The following is a 21,885-nucleotide window of genomic DNA, read 5'->3' on the forward strand; positions in this document are numbered from 1 at the left end:
GAAAAACGTGCATATATAATCTACTGAGAATAAGCTTCAGTTAAACAGCAACAGCTGTTGGGGTTATAGTCACAGGCGTAAACTTCCACGCTAATGGAAAAGCTTAGTGTCCTATAGATGGCAACCTAATGCCATTCACCTGCAGTGTCTCCTCCCCCCCAGCCATTTTAAAAGGGAAAAAAATCTCATCCATTTGGCTCAGGTAAGAAGCTACATCACAGAGGTTATATTGTTACATCCAGTTTGAAGCATTAGCCTTTTTCTGGGGGCAGAGAAGATTATTGGGGTAATGAAATTCTTTAGTTTTTCTCTTTTAGAGCACCGATTAATGCAAGGATAGGGATATATTACTCATACAACATAAAGGTAATATTTCTGCTAGGGAACTCTGAATTCTTCAGCATTTTTTTGCACAAAACTAAAGCTGAACATTAAAGGTGGTAGAGTGTGTTTTTTCTGAAGTTAGCTTTGTTTTTCATAGACTTTATCCAAGGCATAATTCCTCAAATTAGTATCAAAATTGGTAGTACTTGTTGAGTATCTGATGTGTATGAAAACATTAGCTTCTGCATGCACTTTAATTTGGGTTAACAGTTTTAGAATATAACAATCCCTAAACTCAACCAAAATATAGGATTAACTTTCCCATAGTCTGGCAGGTTAAACACCAGTATGTTTATTATGAAAGGGCAAATAGTACAAGAAGATATTTCACAGATGACAGAGTAGGAAAGAAAAAGCTTAAACTTTACCTAGATTCAGAGTAATTCAGATTATCAAAAAAGTCATCCATTCAGAGTAGCTATAGTTTGTGTAACACCGTATCTTCCTAATCTCTGCTGCTAAATTAGAGGGCTAAATTCTGCTCATGCATGTCAGTGGCAAGTACTCTCATAAATCAGGCAAATAGATTTATTCCTCCAAAAAAAAATTTTTTTATATATATAGTGCAAGCCAATTATAAGCAATTAATTGGTGGTCTCTAGTAGTGGTATTTTCATAAAGCACTCAAATGATTTCAAAAGAGCACATTAGCTTCTTCAGACAAATGCAAACAAGGTTACCCAAATATGTGTAACACTAGTGCACAGAGCATTATGTTTGGTATAAAAAAAGTTAAAGCTAAATGAAGTTTCAGGCAAGCAGAGAACAAGAAATTGCCTCAGGCACTTTAAACAAAAAAAAATCTTTAGAAACATTAAAAAAAAAAAGTTACATGTACTTTGCACTTATGGACTTCAGGTTTTGCTTGCTTTAAGAAGGTATCCCCACATTCTTATCCCATTAAACTTCAATTCCATAGAAGGGTTCAGATGCATGGAGCAACTAGCATGTTCCTTAAGAGTTCTTCTGTGGAACTTTTATTGTTACCTAGAAAGAATAATATGGGTTAGTTTCCTAGATTTGAAGTGTTATAAGATTCACTTTGTTCCCATCCCATTGCTCAAGTATAAATACCACAGAAATTAGAACTGGAAGAGACATTAGGTCATCCCTGTTACTGATTATTCCCTGTGGCTCACTCATCCTCTATACTCTAGTTTTAAGTGCACCATGTGGTGGGTTTTTACCACAATTTTACAGTTTAACAGAGCTCACTTTTCTGGACTTTCAGTTTAGTAGTTTCCTTTCTTCTAATATCACACATGCGAAGGCATGGATTCAATCTTGATTTGGATGGAAGAGTGGCACTTAAATAAATAGTCTGCACTGCTTGGAGGTCTCCCATTCCAGGAACAAACTACACTCCAACTATTAAGTGGCTGATATTCAAGTTTCTAGGCAGCACATGTTCTTCAGAAATGCAGGCTTAATTCCTTTCCCAAATGAGTTCATTACTAGCCCACTCATTCTTTACAATCAAATGCACTTAAAACGGGGGGATTCTAAGAGGTTTCTTGAAGATAGTGTTCAGTGGGGCAATAAACTGGAAGTTAGAAGAGAACCCAGGATGCCTCAGTTCTACCATTGCCTCACTGAGATTTTGAGCAAGTCATGCTTCCTCATTTTATAAGTGAGGAAACCTGAGACAGAGGTTAGCTGTCCTACCTCACCTAGGTATGTGAAGTTTATTTACCATTTGTGAAGTGCTCTGGCATTCTCTAATGAAACATGCTAAGCAAGTGCCACACGTTTTGTTATTTTAGAAGCATAAAATTCAGAGCAACAAGAATTAAAACGTAAAGTGATCAATGAAAAGAGGACAGTTTGTGACACTGAATGCTGAGGGCCAACTTCATTCTTCTGGCAGGCTTGTGTCAAAAGGTACAAAGCCCAGACCTCTAGTGTTTTCCCCTGGCGCACACACTTTGATACTCACAGTTTTCACTTCTGTATATGCCTCCAGGCCATATTCCCCCAACTCTCGCCCATTCCCAGATGCTTTGTACCCACCAAATGGGGCCTGAGCTCCAAACACATCATAACAGTTTATCCTGGAATGGAAATCAAACCTTAGAAGCAGTTTGTCGCTCCAGAGCATCTACAGTACCAAGGACTTTCCATGAAAGTCTCCATGATTAAGAGATGAACACTTCCTCAGATTCAGTTACAGCAAGTAGTCCACATCTACAAGGATTCTCTCCCACACACCACCCTTTTGGTCAAGCAGATCCAGAGGAGGTACAATTCAGCATCCATCTGAGAGTCAAGCGGGAAGGGTGTGTGTGTATGGGGGAGGGGCGGGGGGTGGAAATAAGGTACAACGATCACTCCTCTGCTGGTTGAGTACTAACCTCATCCCCACTGACCCAGACATCAAGACAGGGTCAGGTATTCAATTCAGGTCTCCTGTCAGCACACCAAGCATTGAGGCTGCCCCTATCTGGCCACCTTTAAGTACTGACTACCTGCTTACTCCATGCCATTTCTAGAAGGGAAAGCGAGATGCTGGTGTTCCAGAATTTTCACTAGATTCCAGTTTGTTTCTACAACACAGTTCAAGACGTTTTGACCTTTAAACTAAAAGCCCTGACTACCTTAGCCACACCACTCTTTTTGTATTGTGCTGCAGCAGCCAAGACAGCACAAACCTCTCTGCATACCTAACAGCTTCTAAATTCAAATAGTAGAGGGCTGGGAGTTGGCAAGGTCCCGCCCCCCCTTGTATCTTCTGACCTAATACGGTTCTTCCATCCCACCCACCAAACCTCCGTCTACTCTTCAAGGCTCATCTGTTTGCACAGATTTTGCCAGAGGAAGGTTGGGGATTTTATTAGTGTTTGAGATTTTTGACATTTGGTTTGGTTTTTAGTTTTGTACCTGCACCGAGGTGTGTAATAAAACACGGTTTATACATTTAATGAAGAAGGCAGCTTGAATGAGAAAGCCACAGCTTTTAAAAAAAACTCGGGAAGGATTTGGCAATAGAGATCCTGTGTGTAGAAGACTCTTACCAGACAGTTCCAGCCCGCAATGCCTGGGACACGTAGTTTGCTTTGTCAAGATCTTTCGTGAAGACTGCTGCTGCCAGACCATACTTGGAGTTATTTGCTCTCTCAATGACTTCCTCAATGGTTTTGAACTTCAGGAGCTGCATAACTGGCCCAAATATCTGTGAAATCAAAACAGAGCATATTATAAAAAAAAAAAAAACATGGTCTAGCCCAGGGGTAGGCATAAGGTGACCAGATGGGATGAAGAAAATATTGGGACACATGGAGGTGGGGGGAGGGGGAAGTCCCACCGGCGGAAGAAAAAAAAAAATATCAGGACAAATCGCGTCCTGACCAAACATCGGTCGGGACACAGGACAAACACCTAAATATCGGGACAGTCCCAATTTTATTGGGACGTCTGGTCACCCTAGGTAGGCAACCTATGGCACGCGAGCTGATTTTCTGTGGCACTCACACTGCCCGGGTCCTAGCCACCAGTCCGGGAGGCTCTGCATTTTAATTTAATTTTAAATGAAGCTTCTTAAACATTTTAAAAACCTTATTTATTTTACATACAACAATAGTTTAGACTTACAGAAAGAGACCTTCTAAAAACGTTAAAATGTATTCCTGGCACGCGAAACCTTAAATTAAAGTGAATAAATGAAGACTCGGCACACCACTTCTGAAAGGTTGCCGACCCCTGGTCTAGCCTATAGCTGCAACAAAAGTTACAGTCTTGACGCAGAAACTACTAGGTGAGGTTCTCTGGCCTGTATTATGCAGGAAGTCAGACTAAATTATCACACTGGTCCCTTCTAGCCTTAAAAATCTAAATGAAAAACATTTCTGGATGATGGCTTGTCCATTTTTCTTCTGATTCTAGCAAGAGTTAGAGTTCAGATAACAATCTATGGAATTCTGTTACTTGTAGTCCCTAGCATCAAGAGATAAAACAAAAAAGAAAGACGACACTTGGCAGAAAGAGAAAAGAGAGATTTACAAATCAGTTGTTCTGACCTCCTCTGTAGCAATGGTCATGTTGTCCTGCACATCTCCAAAGATAGTCGGCTGGATGAAATAGCCCCTATCTGCAGCAGGATTGCCACCACAAAGCAGTTTGGCTCCTTCCTGCTTCCCAGTGCCGATGTAGCCAAGGATCTTCTTAAACTGCTCTTCATCTACCTAAGATCAAAAAGAATAGCGATAGGTCAGTTTGATCCTTATGGAGAGAGAAAAGGATTGGTCTATATACACCAGTTCTTTATATGGAATTAGGAAGGCGTTAATAGAACAACAATGCTGCATTTAGACAGATTCCTAAGCCAGTCTGCAAGGGCAGAAATTGCTGTATCTAATAGTTTCAGATGGAGTATTTTGAGGTCAAAGTGATTATCTAAGCCAGTTCATTCATCCCCATTTCATTTAGATAACGGGCAACAGTTAACGCAAGTTAGGCATATGAGTGCCAAGTACCTTCTAGCCTACTGGTTCATGGATACAGTGTCAGGTTTCAATGCACAATCAAGTAGCATCTCAAGAGAAGGAAAACTGAAGCTTCATGCTCTCACCTGAGGTCCCTGTTCAGTTTGAGAGTCAAACGGGTTTCCAACCACCCTGGACTTGGCTCTCTCAATGCTTCTCTCTACGAACTCATGATAGACATCTTCTTGGACATACGTCCGGGATCCAGCACAGCAGCACTGGCCTTGGTTGAAGAATAGGGCAAAGTGGGCTTGCTCAACAGCCCAGTCCACTAGGAAAGAGATGGCAAAAATTCAACAAATGGCTTAGGGGAGAATCTTCCTCCTGCCAACAGCAAGAACGTCGGGGTTATGAACTCCCGTCCACTCAAGTCACTTCATATGGAAGGTTCTACTGCTCTTATAGCAAGGGTGTGAATGTGGATCTACATGCTGAACAAGTCTTTATTTAGATCAAATTCTACCCAAACTGCAGTGTCCATTAGAAATTAACCAAATCTGAAAAGTTGTTTCAGATCCAGCAAAATTTCCTTCCCCCCCACCACCATTTACAGAGCATGCCAGTTTCTTGGCTCAAGTGAGAGGTGCACGCACACACGCAAATCCACATGGAAGAGAAATAGGAGAGAGAACTAAGAAAAAATGCAAGAGGTTAGAAAGAGGCAGGCACAGCAGTGAAGCAAAACCTAATGGAGGAAAGAATGGGAGGAAACACTACCCAAAAGAATGAGTAAAAGATGTGAGAGGTCTGCAGGAAAACAACAGAGAAAAGTGTAATTCGTGGGTAAATTAGTTCCCCCACCCATGCCCTCTATTGTTTTGTGAGGAAATGCTGATACACCATTTTGGCTGCCTCATTGTGTGTAAGATACTCCTCCCAAGATGCACCGTGTACTCTGTAGGACACTAGCCAGGTGGCGCCGTCAACAGGAATCCAGAGTCCCTCCGTATAGGAGCTTATGTGGGAATCACTGTTAGAACCTTCCAGCCCTTCCCAAATCCTGGCTGCAAAAAGCCATCCCGAGAGCTACAATTCAAACACTGCACTGAGCCGGTGCTTACTGTCAGCATCAGACATGATGATATTTGGGCTCTTCCCGCCAAGCTCCAGCGTCACTCTCTTCAGGTTACTCTCTGCTGCAGCCTTCTGGATCAGATGCCCAACCTGTATCGGAAGGAGCAGAATCAAGATTAGGAAATAAACACCTCTCAGCTAGGGTTTCCCAAATGATTAGTGGATGGAAGGTTCCATGTGGGTTGTGGAGGCCCTGGGAAGTGGGGGGTTAGAGAGCAAGACTGCTCTGCACTCACCCCAAAGCAGCAACTCCTGTCACGATGGAGGGGGTGGCTGGGCCAAATCTGAGTGAATGGCACTTCAACCCGTGCACCACAACGCCCAGAGCGAGAAGCTGGGCCCAGCCCCACGGGGTTAAGTGCGGGGCCAGCTCACTCTCCAAACCAAACGCGCCCCCCCCCCCCCACTTTAGGGCCTTCCCTCCGGCCTGGGATTAGGGTTGTGGTGCCAGGACAGAAGGTGCTGCTGTGGGAGATCGGAGCCTCCTTGGTGGGGCAAGGAGGAGGCGGTGGCAGTGGCGAAGGATGTTGGCCTATGATTTCCCCCACAAAATTTGGACCCTGGGGGTCACACACAAAAAAAAAGAGAGACAAAATACAGTTGGTGGGTCACCTTACTAAAAAGTTTATGAACCACTGTACTAAGCAACTCTTATAGCTGCTCTGTGTTACTCTGATGCTCTCGGGCATTGCAGTGAAGGGTCTGATTTTGTCCTAATGCTTTTCAAGCAGCTAGTGCAAGGACATACACTATAAGTAGAAAAGGAAGCCATGTTGTTGTACTCCACTCTGATTTCATTAAGGAAGTCTAGGCGGTAACAAAAATCAACAGTAATGACAGACATCAGAACCTCTGACCAAGCAGAGCTGGACACAGATGTACAGCTTGTGTGGATTTGATTTTAGAGAGACACACAACACACTGATTTTAAATTCTGTATATCTCCCAGCATCCTAGATATTTCAGCACCTGCTAGAGCTTATTGCGTCATCTGGCTGGGTTACTGGTGTTAGGTATCTGTCAGCGGTTTCCTTATAATCCCTTCATTGTCTGCATTTTAGCTGAATCACTGAAGTCTGCACAGAGATTAAACTTCAACTACAAAGAAGCAGCCCAAAGGCAAACTTCTTTAAGAAGAACCATTCCAAAAAGACCATCTGAACAGAGTAAGGCTTAGTTTGGTTACAGATCACTCATGGTGCTTAAAGACAGCTGTGTTTTTAAAACTAAGGCAAAACAGTTTTTTAGTGTTTGATACAGAACATAAATTTTACACCTACACGAGACTGTTGACAGAGATGCAGACATGCCGCGTCTTACCTCAGTGGAGCCAGTGAAGGCCACTTTATCTACTTCCATGTGGGACGCAATGGCAGCCCCTGCAGTGGGCCCATAGCCGGGAACAATATTAACCACCCCTGGTGGGAATCCAGCCTGTAAGTTCACCAGCCAAAGAAAACTGATGTTACTTTATTATTCCCTTTACAAATCAAAAGGATCCGTAGCCCTGTCAGTCACACCAACCTCCAATACCCTGCCCCTCAAAAAACAGAGCTCCTCTCCACTTCACTCACATCCTCCAGGCTGCAGCTTTTTAAGGACTTTGCTAGACCACAGACACCTGCCTCTAGTAGCTTAAAGCCAGATTGCCAGTTTAGTTGACCCCTGGCTAACTTAAAGGGACAGCATTCATTTAAGTTTGTTTTGGTTAGTTAGCCCACTGAAGTCCATTGAAAACTCCATCCCAATTCTAAAGCAGCATCTCCTGTATCTGCCGGGGAGAAGGGCAGGGACAGAAATGACATCTGGTTAGTCTAGGTGCTGGAATTTGTTTAAAAAACCCAAAACACGTCTTTCCTCTTCGGCCATGGCAACTTTTTGCTCTGGCTGTTCCTCCACCACCATGGCCCCTGCCTCATATAGGTTCCTGTAACCCACTCTTTGTGTTGCTGTGTGGGTCATAGCACATTGCACAACCACAGACGGAAGTATAAGTGGAAGGTTGAGTCAGAACCAGCTTTTTCTCTCACCTCTTTGATCAGACTGGCCACATAAAGAGCTGTCAGGGGTGTTTGCTCAGCCACTTTCATCACAACCACATTCCCAGTGGCCAAGGCGGGCCCGATTTTCCACGCCTGCATCAGAAGTGGGAAATTCCACTGCAAGACACAAGGAAACCTTCTTGACTACATTTGAAAATATTGACTCTCCATTTGAATTCATTGGAGAGATGAATAAGGGTCTGACAGATCCCCAGCTTCTGTAGTTGGCTCATCTCCACTGAAGTCACTTTCACCAGCTGTGGATCCACCCCTGTATTTGTCTTCCTTTCCATCCCTGCCTTACTAACACCCTGGATTATAAATTTGTGGTTCCTTTCGCTATCCCTGCCCTTGGTTCATGCGCTGGTAAGAGGGGACTGCAGAAGTTTAAGTTTTGATACAAAAAAAGTTAAAGCCTTTTCATTGACACTTAAAACAACTTCCTGAAAACTTACTTAAATGATTCTACATTATGGGCCTGACCTCTGGCCTTGTCTCTTAGAAGTTTTTATTCATTTCATTACTTATTAATATGTAATCACACACCCCATCTCAGGATCCAAGCATCTCAAAAATGGATGAGTTTAGTCTCAACACCCCAGTGAGGTAGAAGAGTATTATTCCCATGTTACAGATGTGGAATGGAGCCACAGAGATTAAGCAAGTTGTCCCAGGTCACACTGTCTGTAGCAGAGCTAAGAACCGAACCCAAAACTCCACATCCCAGTCAAGTGCAGAAACCTCAAGGCCGTCCTTCCTGGGATATACTAGACATGGGTGCAGCATTAAGTGCAAGTACCTGCACGGCTCATCTGATGGGGGCCAGGAAGTAGAAGATTAAGTTCAATTCCCATAGCTAGAGTTGACTGAACAGGAGAGCTGTTCACTCACTTCTGGAGACTATCAAATAGTTAGAAACATAAACAGAGGAGACTAGTAGAAAGAGTGAAGAGCTGGGTCTCTGCCTCTCAAGATATGCTATTTTTAAATAAGTGACGTATTTTGGGGGATGTCTATTTACAAAAGTTACGTCTAACTTGAAAGTTGTAATCTTAACTGTTGGAAACCAGGCCTCTTCTAATCGCCCATGAGTTGGTTTGAAACACTGATAGTGGAGTGTCTGCAAGAGCTTGCTTATGAAAAAGTTCATGCTAAACTCGCTAACAGGTTAAGATTCCAGAATTAAAGGTTTACATCCAATTCTTGCTCATTAGTAGACACACAAGCACAGTGCATCACAACCATGTCTGATCTCTAGCAAGGTAATAGTTACACACTATTATGTCCACAGCAATTCATAGAAATAAGACTAGATACAAATGAAGTTGCATCAGATCTGAGCTATAAGTGTAAATGAGGTACTTGCAGTAAAGAGGGTTCGAATTCTGTCATTCACAGCTGGATTGACAATTACATCAAGTCTGCTTCATCACTGCCAGAGCAACGTAAAGGGCTACTAAGCGTAATTTCCCTCAGTATTAAAGGGAAATCATGCCTAGCAGAGGCCAGAAACTTGCATTTTAATGTTACTCTCTAAGCCAAGGTACATTTCTGTAGGCCCATGATACATTTTACTTACCGGGATGATCTGTCCACAGACCCCTACTGGCTCATGTCTTGTGTAACTGAAGAAGTCTCCATCTAGGGGAATGGTTTTTCCATGACATTTGTCAGCCCAGCCAGCGTAGTACCTGACAATCACATTGTTTTAGTCATTGATTTAGGACAACAAGTTTCCCACTTAGGAATAAGAGTGAACTTTTTTTTGACATCTCAGGCAGGGATTCAGACTCTGACCCTGTGGCAGTAAGAGGGAACTACAGAGGCGTCGCCCCGCATGACCTAATATAACCGTGCCTGAGACACGAGTTGACGCATGACGCACATGTGGGTCAACAGACTCTGCTACAAAAAAATCTCCTGGCTCCAGCACATGGCGCGCATGCGCACCCATATTTGGCATACACATAGGGACCACAACTCAAAGAAGAATGTTCCTCAAACACTGATTTTAAAAGGGACCTGAATGGAATGCCACAACATCGCTAAGAGCCTCAGGTTACCTGAAATCTTTTTTTTTCTTTTTTTTTTTTTAAATATACGGCGCATTAGGGTTGAGTGAGAGCCCCTTCAAAGCAGTCTAAGCTCAGTACTCACTGCAAGCTTCACAGGGTACAGGCCTTATTTAGCTCCCAGAGTGGGCATGCCCACCTAGGTGACTATGTAAACCCATTAGTCCAGCATGGTTTTTTTCGATAGGCAAGTAAAATATCACTGACATTCCTTGGTTCCTTATCACTTGGTTCCTTATCACGTGGCAGAGCAGGTTGTGTGTTCCTCGGCTAATGATTTCATGAGCATCTGGCAAGGCTACTTTTAGCAACATGCATTCCGCTGAGCTATGCCACTGAGCTAAGTTCAGCTCAAAACTGGACAAGCCCCAAGGACAGGATTCTGCCAGTGTAAAATACTCATCACAGGAAGCCTCCACCCAGCCTCTAGCCAGCACCTGAACACTGGCACGTCTTCAGACGCCAGACTCACAGGTTGGTATTTTCCTTGCTTTATAGACAGCAAGTTGAATACAAACAGCAGAAACAGATTGTTTGGGTCCAGCCAGGACTCGCAGCGGCCCATTACTCTTTATGATGCGTTTAACAAGTTCAGAGGTCTCAGATTTGCCAATAGCATCTTTCAGGGTTGGTATGTGGCTTTAGGAAGGCAGGATTTGGAGATGCGCATTCCAGGGCCATACTGAGGAAGCAGCTGACTGCATTAACCTGGCTGAACTGATTAAAAGTGAGAGTCACTGGCTTGGGGTGCATTTCACCCTGCCTCAGGCCAACAGGACGGGACACAGGATGCCATCAGGTCAGATCAAGTCTAACCAGCTAGCATGCTCAAATTACAGCAGCACCCAGACAGGAATTCCCACCACACAGCAACATTTGCAGATCTCCAGCTACCACAGATCAGCTGAATGCCAGACTTCATAGCACTTCACATGGACTTGCTCTCGTCGTTGCATGAAGAAAACAAACTCCTACCTGATACATTTGGTTACCATGTCCAGATCCACTAAGTAGGCGATGGAGTACGGTTTGCCATTATCCAGAGTTTCCAGCTCCTACAAAGAGAGTTACAAACTCCTATTTGAATAGTCCCAGCCCTGACTCCCAGCCACAGCCCAAGGTGAGCCTGACTCTGGGTTTGCTCTTTGACAGGTTCTGCATTTAGCTCTTCCTACCTAGCCCCAAATGCCCAACACTGCGAAGACTCCCTCCCTCTCCTTCCTTGCATGGGTTATGGCTCTTTTGAAGGGTAGAAGGGACTGATCCAAGGTCCTCTTCTCCCCTCTCCTAGGGCAGAGTATACTGACCCCACAGCTATTCCAAACTCCAGGCTGAAGACCTGAGCTGGATCACCCCCTGCTGCAGCACACGGAGCTGTCAGACCATCAGACACCCCAAAAGACAGCCGAAGGTAGAGCCTGGACAGTCAGTTATTCCTTTCCCCACTAATGAGACAGAGCGGTGCAGTCGTGATCACTATCATCGTGCCTATGAGCGGTAGGGGAAGCAATGAGGCTGCAGGCCCTTGGCTGGGCTAGATGGGTTTGTTTCAGCAGTGTGCCGCGAGGCTTCAGTCAGTGAGACTCTTGGGATGAAAGTCTGCTCTCAGTAAAATCAGGCTAGCTCCCTCGTCTTTGACAGTGCAAGATTCAGAGCAGTGCAAGAGCAGGACTGGCCGAGAGGCTGCAAGGCCCTTCTAGCAGAGGTCACACCTGCTGCATGCTCGGAGCACTCAGTCCAGGTGGAGAAAGAGCCTCTGGCGCCTGCCAGTTCAGAGGGTTCCAAGCCTGGGCCGGAGCCGCTGCAGATAGGAACAAGCAGTCGGGTCCTTCCTTTGCTCTGACTGCAGGAATGGGTTGCCGGACATGATGAGTGGCTTGTTTACCCTTCGTACCCCACAGAGCTGCCATTAGTGCATGAGCTGCAACAGCCAGCCCCTCCCCTGAGACGGCCGTATCCACCTCTGGCGGCACTGCCAGAATCCTTCCCATACCCAGCTGAACCAGACCGGCAGTGCCCAGCAGACAGCTTTACTAGACTGCACCACCCCGGGGAGGACAGACAGTACATCCAGGGAGCACGATACGCACGGCCAGGTAAGCCCGATCTCTCTCAATCAGGTCAGCGAGGCGGTACAGCAGCTTCCCCCGGTGAGAGGCGTCCATCCGTCTCCAAGGCGAGCCCAGCTGGAAGGCTGCCTTGGCCGCCTGCACGGCCTTGTCCACATCCGCCTGAGGAGGAAACCAGACAGAGAGGCTGAGTGGACAGTGCTCTCCTCCCCCACCGCCTAATCTGAGGTTGTATGGAAGAGGCCGCACTCAGTGGGAAAAAGAAATTAGAGAGGCTGGCGAGAAGTGGCCCAGGAGAAAGACGGAGGAAGCTGAAATGCAGCCTGCGCTAGGAGTCAGGACTTTCTGGGTCCCCGGCGCATTCTCTAAACTGTACACCTAGTTTCTACACTAGGTCCCTGTGCCAGGTTAGTCCCCTGCTGTTTGCCTTGGGGTTAATACTGACCTGTCTCCCAGGGCGGTGGGAGCCTGAGTACTGTGTGTAGCAGCGCTGTACTCTGAGTCATGGCATAGGCAGGGGGACAAAACCTTGTGTGTCTCATCACATACGTATGTTAGACAGGAAAATGGGATCTGTCCTCTGCCCTAATGCAGAGAGATGCTGGGCAAGGCCTCGTTGGTGGAAGGGCGGACACTCAGGAGCCAGCAGCCATGCAGTCTGGCCACCTTTGCCCTCGCCGGAAGGAGAGACGGTCTCCTACGTCAATGTCTCGGACGACAGGATCGTAGGTGCCAGCCTGTTCTGATTTCCCCCCCTTTGGCTCAGTTGAAGGGAGTGGTGGAGAGGCTGCAAAAGTCCCATCCTCAGGAGCTGGATAATCCCACATCAGCACTGCCAAACACTGGCGTTACAGTGGATAAGTCAAAGCCAATGATTTATTCATGAACTTCATGCAAGTAAAAGAAACCCTCCCCCTTCAAAATACAGCTGCCAGCCACTGGCTAAGAAGGTCGCTGGATTGTGGGAGGGAACAGAACATCCATCCAAGTGACACCAGAGAGCTCCTGTTATCTCCTTGATAAGATCAGGTGGCATCTTTCATACACGGAAAACCCAGCCCTGCTGTCAGCCGAGCCTCTGCAGGCTGATTCCCGCTTGTGTGCGTTTTGCAGAGTCACTGTTTGTCAACCCAGCTGTAGCCTGCCCGGCACTGCATGCTACATCCAGAGATAACGTTATGAAATTATATTTGAAAAGAATGGGTGTATAGGGCTGAGCAAACATCACCACATAAAGGCGACTATCCTGGGTAAAGCCAAGCATGTTTGCACAAGGTATATTTCAGCGGCAGTATCTGCTGAGCTAATATTTACTTTAGATCCTCTGGCGACACAGGACAATGGCGGGGGGGTGTGACTTCTGAAGTCTCTAGTTGGATTTGTTTAGGTTTAGCATGGCTGATTCAATTTAGAATCCAGTATCTCTCTATTTTATGGTGTTTATTGTTTCTAGTCAGTTCCCATTTTTGGCGTATGAAGCTGATTACCAGGGCATGCAGAAATCCGAGTGATTTCCTCCCCCTCCTCCGACAACAGCATAAATCAACCAGTTGAGAGAGGAAGGTTGGCCTTGTAGTTAAGGCACTGAATAGGGACTCAGGAGATCTGAGTTCAATCCTTGGCACTGCCTGGATTCCAAGCAACCTTGGGTGAGTCACTTCATCTGTCTGTGCCTCGATTCCCCGCTTGTAAAAATCGAGAGAATTCTTCTCGTGTCTTTCTGGACTATAAGCTCTTTGGAAGAGTTTCTGTTCCCGTATGCGTATGTGGAGCACATAGTACATCAGGGTCCTTAGGCACTACTGCAATACGAGGCGCTCAGCATGATCAGGTCCCTTTTGTTCTGCTGATAAAACAACCATCCCTTCCATTTCACTGGAACCCCTCCAAGCCTCCAGTCCTGTTTTACAGCACCTAGGTCACGTTCACAGCCCTCTGGCACCCGCCAATGCTGGCTTCTGTCCTTTCCTGGGGCAGGAACATTCTGCAAAGACTGATCCCAACATTGGGAGCTCAGCCTGTTCTTCACCACCCCTCCGCAGTTCTAATCCAGGCGCCGATGCTTACCTATTGGTGGCCTTGAGTTACTTCATCTTTCTGCCGCAGTCTCCCAAGGTTCAAAATGGGGGGAAACAGCCATCTTTCTGGGATAGATGATCAGTAGCTAAACTGCACCTTGAGGACAGTGTCAATGTCCCTTACACTACCCCTTCCTCAAAGTGTAACCGGAACAGCAGTGGGGAGGAGGGAAACAAGCAAAACCCACAATCAGATCTGGCACTAGGCATAAGCAGACTAAGCAAGTGCTTAGGGCTCTATTTATTATTAGTATGTGTTGTGTGGGTGGACCCCAAAAATATTCCTCCTTAGGTCCCCCAACGGGCTAGCACTGCCCAAAATGGAGTCATGTAATGACATGTAAGAACTGGGATTCGGGCAAACTAGAATTAGTGACCACCTGGCTTTGCATTTTCCTTAAGGTGGCGACTCATTCCTTACAAGTCAAAAAAAGTAAGACCCCCTTGAGAAATCTCTTCATCTTCAGATAGTTTTGGTGTATACTGCTGTAGCCAATTTCCACAGACTTCTCAGAAACCAGCTTCTTAAAAAAAAAAAAAAGCCATGGGGACCAAACCTACATCCTGAACTTGAAGAACACAGCTAGTAAGGCATAAGAAGTAAGCATTGGATAAACAGCTAAGTATCCTCACTGCCTGTTTGGCTTCCTGCCTTTGATTAGGAGCAGAGCAAAGCTAGATAGGAAAGCAACACTGACACTTCTTTATATACAGTAAATGTAGCAGTTTCCCATAACATGGAGTTCAGGCACTTGCAGGATAAAGGATAGAGAGCAAACATGTTTCTGGACAGGGGTTATAAAGAGACATGTACATGATCTCTTTTTATGCCATGATTTTGCAAGTCAATACCTATCAGTCTCTGAGATCTTATAAGGACAGCGGTTACCTTGTCTCCCTCAGCAACCTGGCAGATAACTTCCCCCGTTGCTGGGTTGACAGAAGGGAAGGTTTTCTTGCTGACTGCATCATGCCATTCATTGTTTATGAAAATCTGTAATTCAAAAAAAGAGAGAGACTTAAGTATTCAGGCCCGAGAGTCATCTAATCTGGAAGCTCTATTGTTTGATGCTGGGCTTAACAGGAAGCTGGAAGCACAGCTCTGCACCTTAAGCAGTTCAAATGAAATTTGTGTGGCTCTGCACATAATTTGTAACATGCAAAACACTAGAGAGTCATAGAAAAGCTACTTCCCGCCAGGGCTTTTAAAAAGAAAACCCCTCAGACATGTGCCACGTGCAGAAGGTTTCTGAGGAGCAGTCATTAAGCCGTACACAGCTAATCTCACAGCATTTTGGATCAGGCAAAATTGCACGGGAAGGGAGGAATCCATAGTCAAGCGTTGAGTCAGGACAGCATCAAAACCCCTCATTCTAGGGAGATAACTGACCAGTGCATGATCCACAAGAGACACAGCTGCAGCCACTGGGACCCCATAACAACAGACTCCCTGTGCTAGACTCTGCCGTGGCAGGGTAGCCATTTGTGCAACTGTCCCATTTTGTAGACATCCCAGCCCACACATATCCCTTTGGGAGTGAGGCAGAGAACCCCTCCAGGTCCCTGGATACCAGAACAATGAGTGTGGTATCTAGACTAGATCAATGGACAGACCTCACCCAGCCACCTCTGCCAGAGACCCCAGGGCATGCTTAGCCACGCCTCCTGCCCAGACAAGCTAGCGAGCAGAGGGAACAGCACCCACCGGAAAGACCTTCTGCTTATTGACAAAGGGCATCTTCCTTCCCTCCCCCCAGTGCTAAATATTTTGTGAAACTAGAGTAAATAGGGGCAGAGTGGGGCAGGCGACAAACAGAGCAAGACACAAGGCACCAGGAAAGACAACAAAATATGCCCTTATTGACCCTGTTGTGCTTATTTGTGTGCCTTCCAGTCCTACAATTCTACGCCCAGGCTAGGGCTCCAAGGTATACACAAGGCAGCGCCTTAGGTTGTGTGTCTCCTCCTCCATCCTGGCCACTGTGACATTCAGATCAACCCCTCCAGTCCAAAACGCAGCTACCAAGTTTTGCAACAGCTACCTATTCAACGGCATGATCTTACTCTTGCCCTGCGTACTGTATAGGAATAGGGCCGTATCCCTTTCAATAGGGAGTGCGCCCGCAGTTTTTCAGAAACCACCAGCCCTCTGCCAGAGCTGCAGCGTTTACACGTAGCTTGCACATTGCGTCCAGTGAGTAGACGCGGATATTTGGACCTCGCTTGCCCATGTGGGTTCTTCGTATTATGTATGTTGTGTAACAAGCAAGAGACAACTCCTTCACCCTCCTGTTTGCCACACTCACTTGTTCTATCTTGTCTCAAATTAGACTAAGCTTCAGAGGGCAAGAACTGTGTCTTCTCTGCTCGTCAGGGTGGATAAAAATCAAATAAAATAAAAAATCGGATTTTTTTTTTAAATTTAAATCGGATTTTTTTGATAAAATGCTTTTTGAGGGAAAAAACCTATCTAAAGATAGTTTTAATTAAGATACATTATAGCTCAAAGATATCTCATCATGGAATAGGGATTATAAATTCTAATTCTATAGTATGAGACAATATATTCATGTAATATTTAAGAAAAGTTTTGTAAATGAGTTCCAATAGTTCATGGATTAGGGACCCAATTTTATGGGGTTCCACAGGCTTCTGTATAGATTATTTAGGTTAATCTTTCTATCCACCCAATGGGACTCAGTGCTCAGTCTAGAAGATACCATCAGAGATGCTTAGTTTTGCAGTTCTCAAACTGTGGATTTGTGTCTCCAGAGGTAACATACTTGTTAACAGCAAACATTTTTAAATAAATAAATAAATAATAGAGATGAGAAATAACAGACCTAAACTCTATTGTCCCTCTGCAAATTTGTGTACACAGAGTCAATCCCTTACCTCTCTCTAAAAGTGCAAAGTTTCAAGAAGTTGAATGAATAGAAGATTGTTGGGGGCGGAATAGATCTGGACAAGAAGAAGTCTGGAGATAAATGTGAGAAGCGAGGGACATATGCTTGTTTTGTTAAAATATTATATGTTTGCTGTTGAAGAAAAAAAATCCAGACTCCATAACATTGTTGTTTTAGTTAAATAAAACAATTTAAATGTCTGTCTGGTGATGTTCTCCTCCTGATACAGCATGGCAAGAAAATCCGCCAAATATTAAATGATTAACCTGTTGAATTGGAGATATTTATGAAGTCATTGGGAAGTGAACTATCTGCTTCAATTACCTTTGGTAAATGACATAACCAAACAATCATTCATTTTCTGATATAGCTGTAAAACTAATCTGAAAAGTTTTCAAAATAAATCACTGTTTAAAAAGGTATAGTGTGTACCTTCTAAAAATGAAACCTACATCTATCTCTGAGTTGTGAAGAATATGTATTAAGGTTATAACAACCAAGATTGCGCTTTTGTGTAGAAAACCATGATTAAATCGAGTCTTCCTGATTTAAATCAAATCCACCCTGCGGCTCGTACAGGAGGTATAATAAACACAGGTAACACAATAGAACCCCGCTCCTTATCAGGGCTTTTTACACGTGACTGCAATACATGCTCTAGTCGCAGCTGTCTAGATTGTTTAGATGCTTAACATCAGAGTTTGGCAGCTGATGCTGTTTTAAGCAAGGATACAACACTCCTCCCGCTCCATTGCATTTCCCACACTTGCCAGTTTGCAATGCGCTTCAGAGCTGGTTCCTTGGATCTTGATCTGCAGACTCAGTGCCATTTAGGCCTTAGTTTATAAACAATTTTTCCATACAAATCCCCCCCTCCCCCCATGATTCCCATCAGAACTAGAGAAGAAACAGTCTTAAACACAGACTCCGTTTGCATTTAGCCAGTGAGGACAGATTCATGCAACTCCGAATGACATTATAAAGCAAACTGGCACCTGGGCGCTTCAGTAGGTTGCCAGATTCAGGAATTACAGCCTTCATTTAGGAAGGTTTCAGGATGTTTACTAGTGTACATCACTGAAGTCTCTCGATTCCCCCTCACTGCTCAGTTAGCAATGGCTACTGCTGTCCCTTCGCACAATCTCCCCACCACTAGGGCAAGATTTTTCCAGACAGTCCCTGAGCTGAGGAGCTGTAAACGTTTTTTTAAAAGGACAAAAATAAGTCCAGTTTCTCTCTGCTGTTACTGTAGCTTTGTCAGAGCGACATGGGATATAGTTTGCATGAAATACTCAACGCTAGCATAGCTGTCACATTAACTGAGATGAGAGGTCTTTCAGAAGCCAAACGCAGGCACCCAAAGCAAAGTCTCAGTGCAAAGTCCACAGCACTTTTATCAGAGTGATGTTGCACAATAAGCGAAAGCAAGCAAATTCCCCTATAGAAGCAACTGATTCATATACAGTTGTTACTCAAAAGCAGTGACGCAGCAGTTGTAAGACTGTATTTGTCCAGGGTCTCGTCACATTTCATTTTTCATCATTAGAGCGGACCAAACAGCATTCCCTGAGAGAACAGTGAAGGAAGAGTAGAAGATAGTCTAGGCAAAACAACATACCCAGGATGCATGCTAAATCCTAGCCAATGGATCGACTTGTTTTCGCTCTATTCAATTGCAATGGTGACAGCAATTGATCTAAGAAGTGTAGAACCCAGTGACACACACACACACACTGGAGGACAACCTGCTTTATTGGCCAGATGCAGGAATTGACTGCATGGCTTGCGAAGGCCAATAGACTCTAAATTACTTGCATTAAGAACAGTTGAGATGGGTTCTTTTTGTTTTTTTAAAAGAATGTCTTGCCACAAAAGACACAGCATTGAAATGCTTCCTGCTCACCACCAATAACGAAGATGGTATTATTCGGACTGTATTTATATTTGCCTTGTAGCATTTACATGGAACAAAAAGTCAAACTTCAGCATTCATGTAGTTTAACCCAATCTCAGGTGTTAAGAAAGCAGGTAAGGAAGCTTTTAAAATGAGGTTGGGCAGTGCCCGTTTATGTGACCAAATACAGATGCCTTGGTAAACAACATTAATCCATGAAGAATAAGCAGTTTTGGAGGGCGGTTAATCCAGAGTGCTGTGTGCTGTCATCTAGTTTTGTGGGGCAGAGTCTTTCCAGCACCGTGCAAAGAGAGATTATTTTGGAGTTTGTCTTCGCTACAGGAGGCAGGTTTCAGTTTGCTTTGCACTTGGTATTTGCACAACCCTTTGTGGAGGACAGGTTACAGAGACAAGCAAAGTGCTATGTAACCCTCTACTTGCAGCACTTTGGGAAGTGGCAGCACTTAGGGACTTGCACATTCATCCCACCCTCCGCACACCACGCCGCAGGTTGCAAATGCCAGGCCAGTACCATGGCATTGTTTTTACTTTAAAAACAACCCCCCCAATAAAGCAGCAGCTGCAGCCCAGGACAAAACGCAGCGAGTCCATTGCTGGCAGAGCGCACAGACAGCCTGACGGCGAAGAGGGAACATTGCTGAGGGTTCTTTTTATTAGAGGGTTGGTCACATAGTAACTCAATTTATTAGCAACTTTGGAGGACACCATTTCCTGCTGCAAATAGAGGATTCTGCAGAGACAACTGTCTGAGCTGTAGGTGCGTGACACAGCTGGAGAGGCGGACGCCGCCTGACCAAGGATATGAACCCTGGACCCTCAGGTTAAAGGCCTGATGCTCTACCAGCTGAGCGAGGTAAATCGGGTTTGCCATAAGGCCCAAGTCACAAGGCGGGCCAACCACTTTTAAGGCAGTTGGATGCTCTTTTAGGGGCTGGGCTTTGAGCAGGAGACCCAGCGCTGGGGGCCCTGGGCGGGCTTGCAAGGAGACGAGCGAGGCCTCCAGGGGCGGTGGCTGGTGCCAAGGCTCCCGGTGGGAGATGGGGCTGTCCCAGAGGGGTGGAAACGCCACTGCCCCCCCCCCGCCCAGGCTGCGATTCCCGGCGGGGCCCCGCTGCTCGGCCAGCCCCGAGCCCGACCTCCGGCAGGGAACCGTAGGGCAGGGGCCAGCTCAGATCTCGCCAGGCATTGCCCAGCAGCCGCCCCAGGGCAAAGGGGAGCAGCGGGCAGGGATCCCCCTGGGCCCGAGCCCGGGGCCCTGCCAGGGCCAAGCTCGCTTCTGGGGGGGTCGCTGGCTGCAGCCCAGCCCCAGCCCAGCCCGGCCCGGCCGCAGGGCTCCCGTCCGGCCGCTCACAAGCCGCCCAGGCCGAGAGCCGGAGGGAGGGTCGGTCACAGCCCCGTGGGCTGCAGAGAAGCCGGGCCCCGCAGCCACCCCCTGCGCCGGGCTGCCGCGCCCGCGGGCCGGGACTCGAACCCCCCAACCCGCCCGCTCGCTCGCTCGCTACCTTGTTGTAGGCGATCTCCGGGCGGGGGTTGGGGGCGGGGATCGCGGGGGCCGCGGCCGAGAAGGGGCGGCCGAGCTGGACCGGAGCCGCCCGGCCCCACAGCCGGGAGCCCAGCGCGGCCGCACGCAGCATCGTGGCACTGGGGAGACGCAGGGCCATGGGGCGAGCCGCGGAGACAGCCACGGGGGGGGCGCGGCTGAGCGGCCCGGGGGCGGGTCCGGGCCCCGGAGCACGTGGGCGCGGGGAGCTGGCTGGACCGGCTCGGTAGCGGTCGCTAGGGCCTGGCGAGCTCCGTCCTGCCGCTCCCCGGCCCCGCTTCAGCTGCAGCAGCGCCAAGCTCGCCTGGCTAAGGGCGAACGGCCCCGGCTGGGCTCGCCTCTGCTGGCCCGCAGGCTAGCGCGGGGCTAAGGGGGCTGCTGCCCGTCCAAGCGCTTTGGACGCGTCGCCTCCGCTCATCCCCCCGCGGAGGGTCTGTCTGACCCAGGCAGGTCGGTGCCAGGTTTGCCAGGCGGGCACCGTCCACGTACTAGGGGACCAGAGAGCAAGTGTGAAAAATCCTGGGGGAATTAGGCGCCTATGGAAGACAAAGCCCTGAATATTGGGACTGCTGCCCCTATAAAATCAGGACATCTGGACCCCCTAAGTCCAGGGGGCTGTGGCAGGAACCAGGGCTTCATCTCATGCATCCCCTTACGGTCCGTGTCTGTCTCTATATTACTTACTTGTATGGTCCCCTCATCACTATAGCACCTGGGCACCGCACATCCTTGAACGTGTTAACACCCTTCTGAGTAGGGCAGTGCTCTTACTGTCCTACAGATGGGGAAACTGAGGCACAGAGAGGCCAACTGCCTGGTTTGCCCAAGGTCACACAGGGAGGCTGGGGTGGAGCAGGGAATTTAACCTACATCTCCCAAGTCTCAGGCTAGTGCCCTACCCACTGGACCATCCTTCCTCATGTGCGTCTCTTGCACGATATTAATATGTAGGACCTGATCCTGCTAGTTGTGCCACACGGATGGACTCAACCCCTCCCCTGAGCCCTATTGACTGCAACAAGGATCCAGGCCCAGGGGTCTGCCCAGGCCGAACAGCTCCACTCCTGAAGCCCCTGCCCAGGCTTCCTAGCCCAAGCCTCAACTTCAAAGCACTGTCTACACAGCTACTTTTGGAGCACTGGCTGAGCCCCGCTACCCCAGCGCTGTGGAGCACGGACTGGGAAGCTCGTTCTAAACTGCATAGACGTACTCTTCAAAGCCTGCAGGTTTAAGCCAAGCCCCATGCCACTGCGCCCTGATTTCAGCATGCGCTAGTCAAACCTGAGCTCCCCCTTAGCTATGGGAAGCACATGCTGAGCTGCTTTGT

At 46.9% G+C, this 21,885-nt stretch overlaps 1 protein-coding gene across 1 annotated transcript; it reads right to left on the minus strand.

Moving 5' to 3' along the window:
* Nucleotides 1-656: 656 nt before the first annotated feature.
* On the minus strand, nt 657-20,722 carry ALDH2 (aldehyde dehydrogenase 2 family member). The gene is made up of 13 exons (XM_024196242.3): nt 20,521-20,722; nt 15,087-15,191; nt 12,141-12,281; nt 11,026-11,105; nt 9,558-9,669; nt 7,967-8,095; nt 7,257-7,370; nt 5,924-6,026; nt 4,949-5,133; nt 4,398-4,562; nt 3,396-3,553; nt 2,321-2,435; nt 657-1,371 (listed from the first exon to the last, which is right to left on the minus strand). The coding sequence occupies exons 1-13, from the start codon at nt 20,677-20,679 to the stop codon at nt 1,339-1,341; spliced, it is 1,599 nt and encodes a 532-aa protein (XP_024052010.1). The 5' UTR covers nt 20,680-20,722; the 3' UTR covers nt 657-1,338.
* Between the last annotated feature and the right edge of the window lie 1,163 nt (nt 20,723-21,885).

This window comes from Terrapene carolina, unplaced genomic scaffold, assembly GCF_002925995.2.
Source record: "Terrapene carolina triunguis isolate 2854851 unplaced genomic scaffold, T_m_triunguis-2.0 Scaffold234, whole genome shotgun sequence".
Taxonomy (NCBI): Eukaryota; Metazoa; Chordata; order Testudines; family Emydidae; genus Terrapene; species Terrapene triunguis.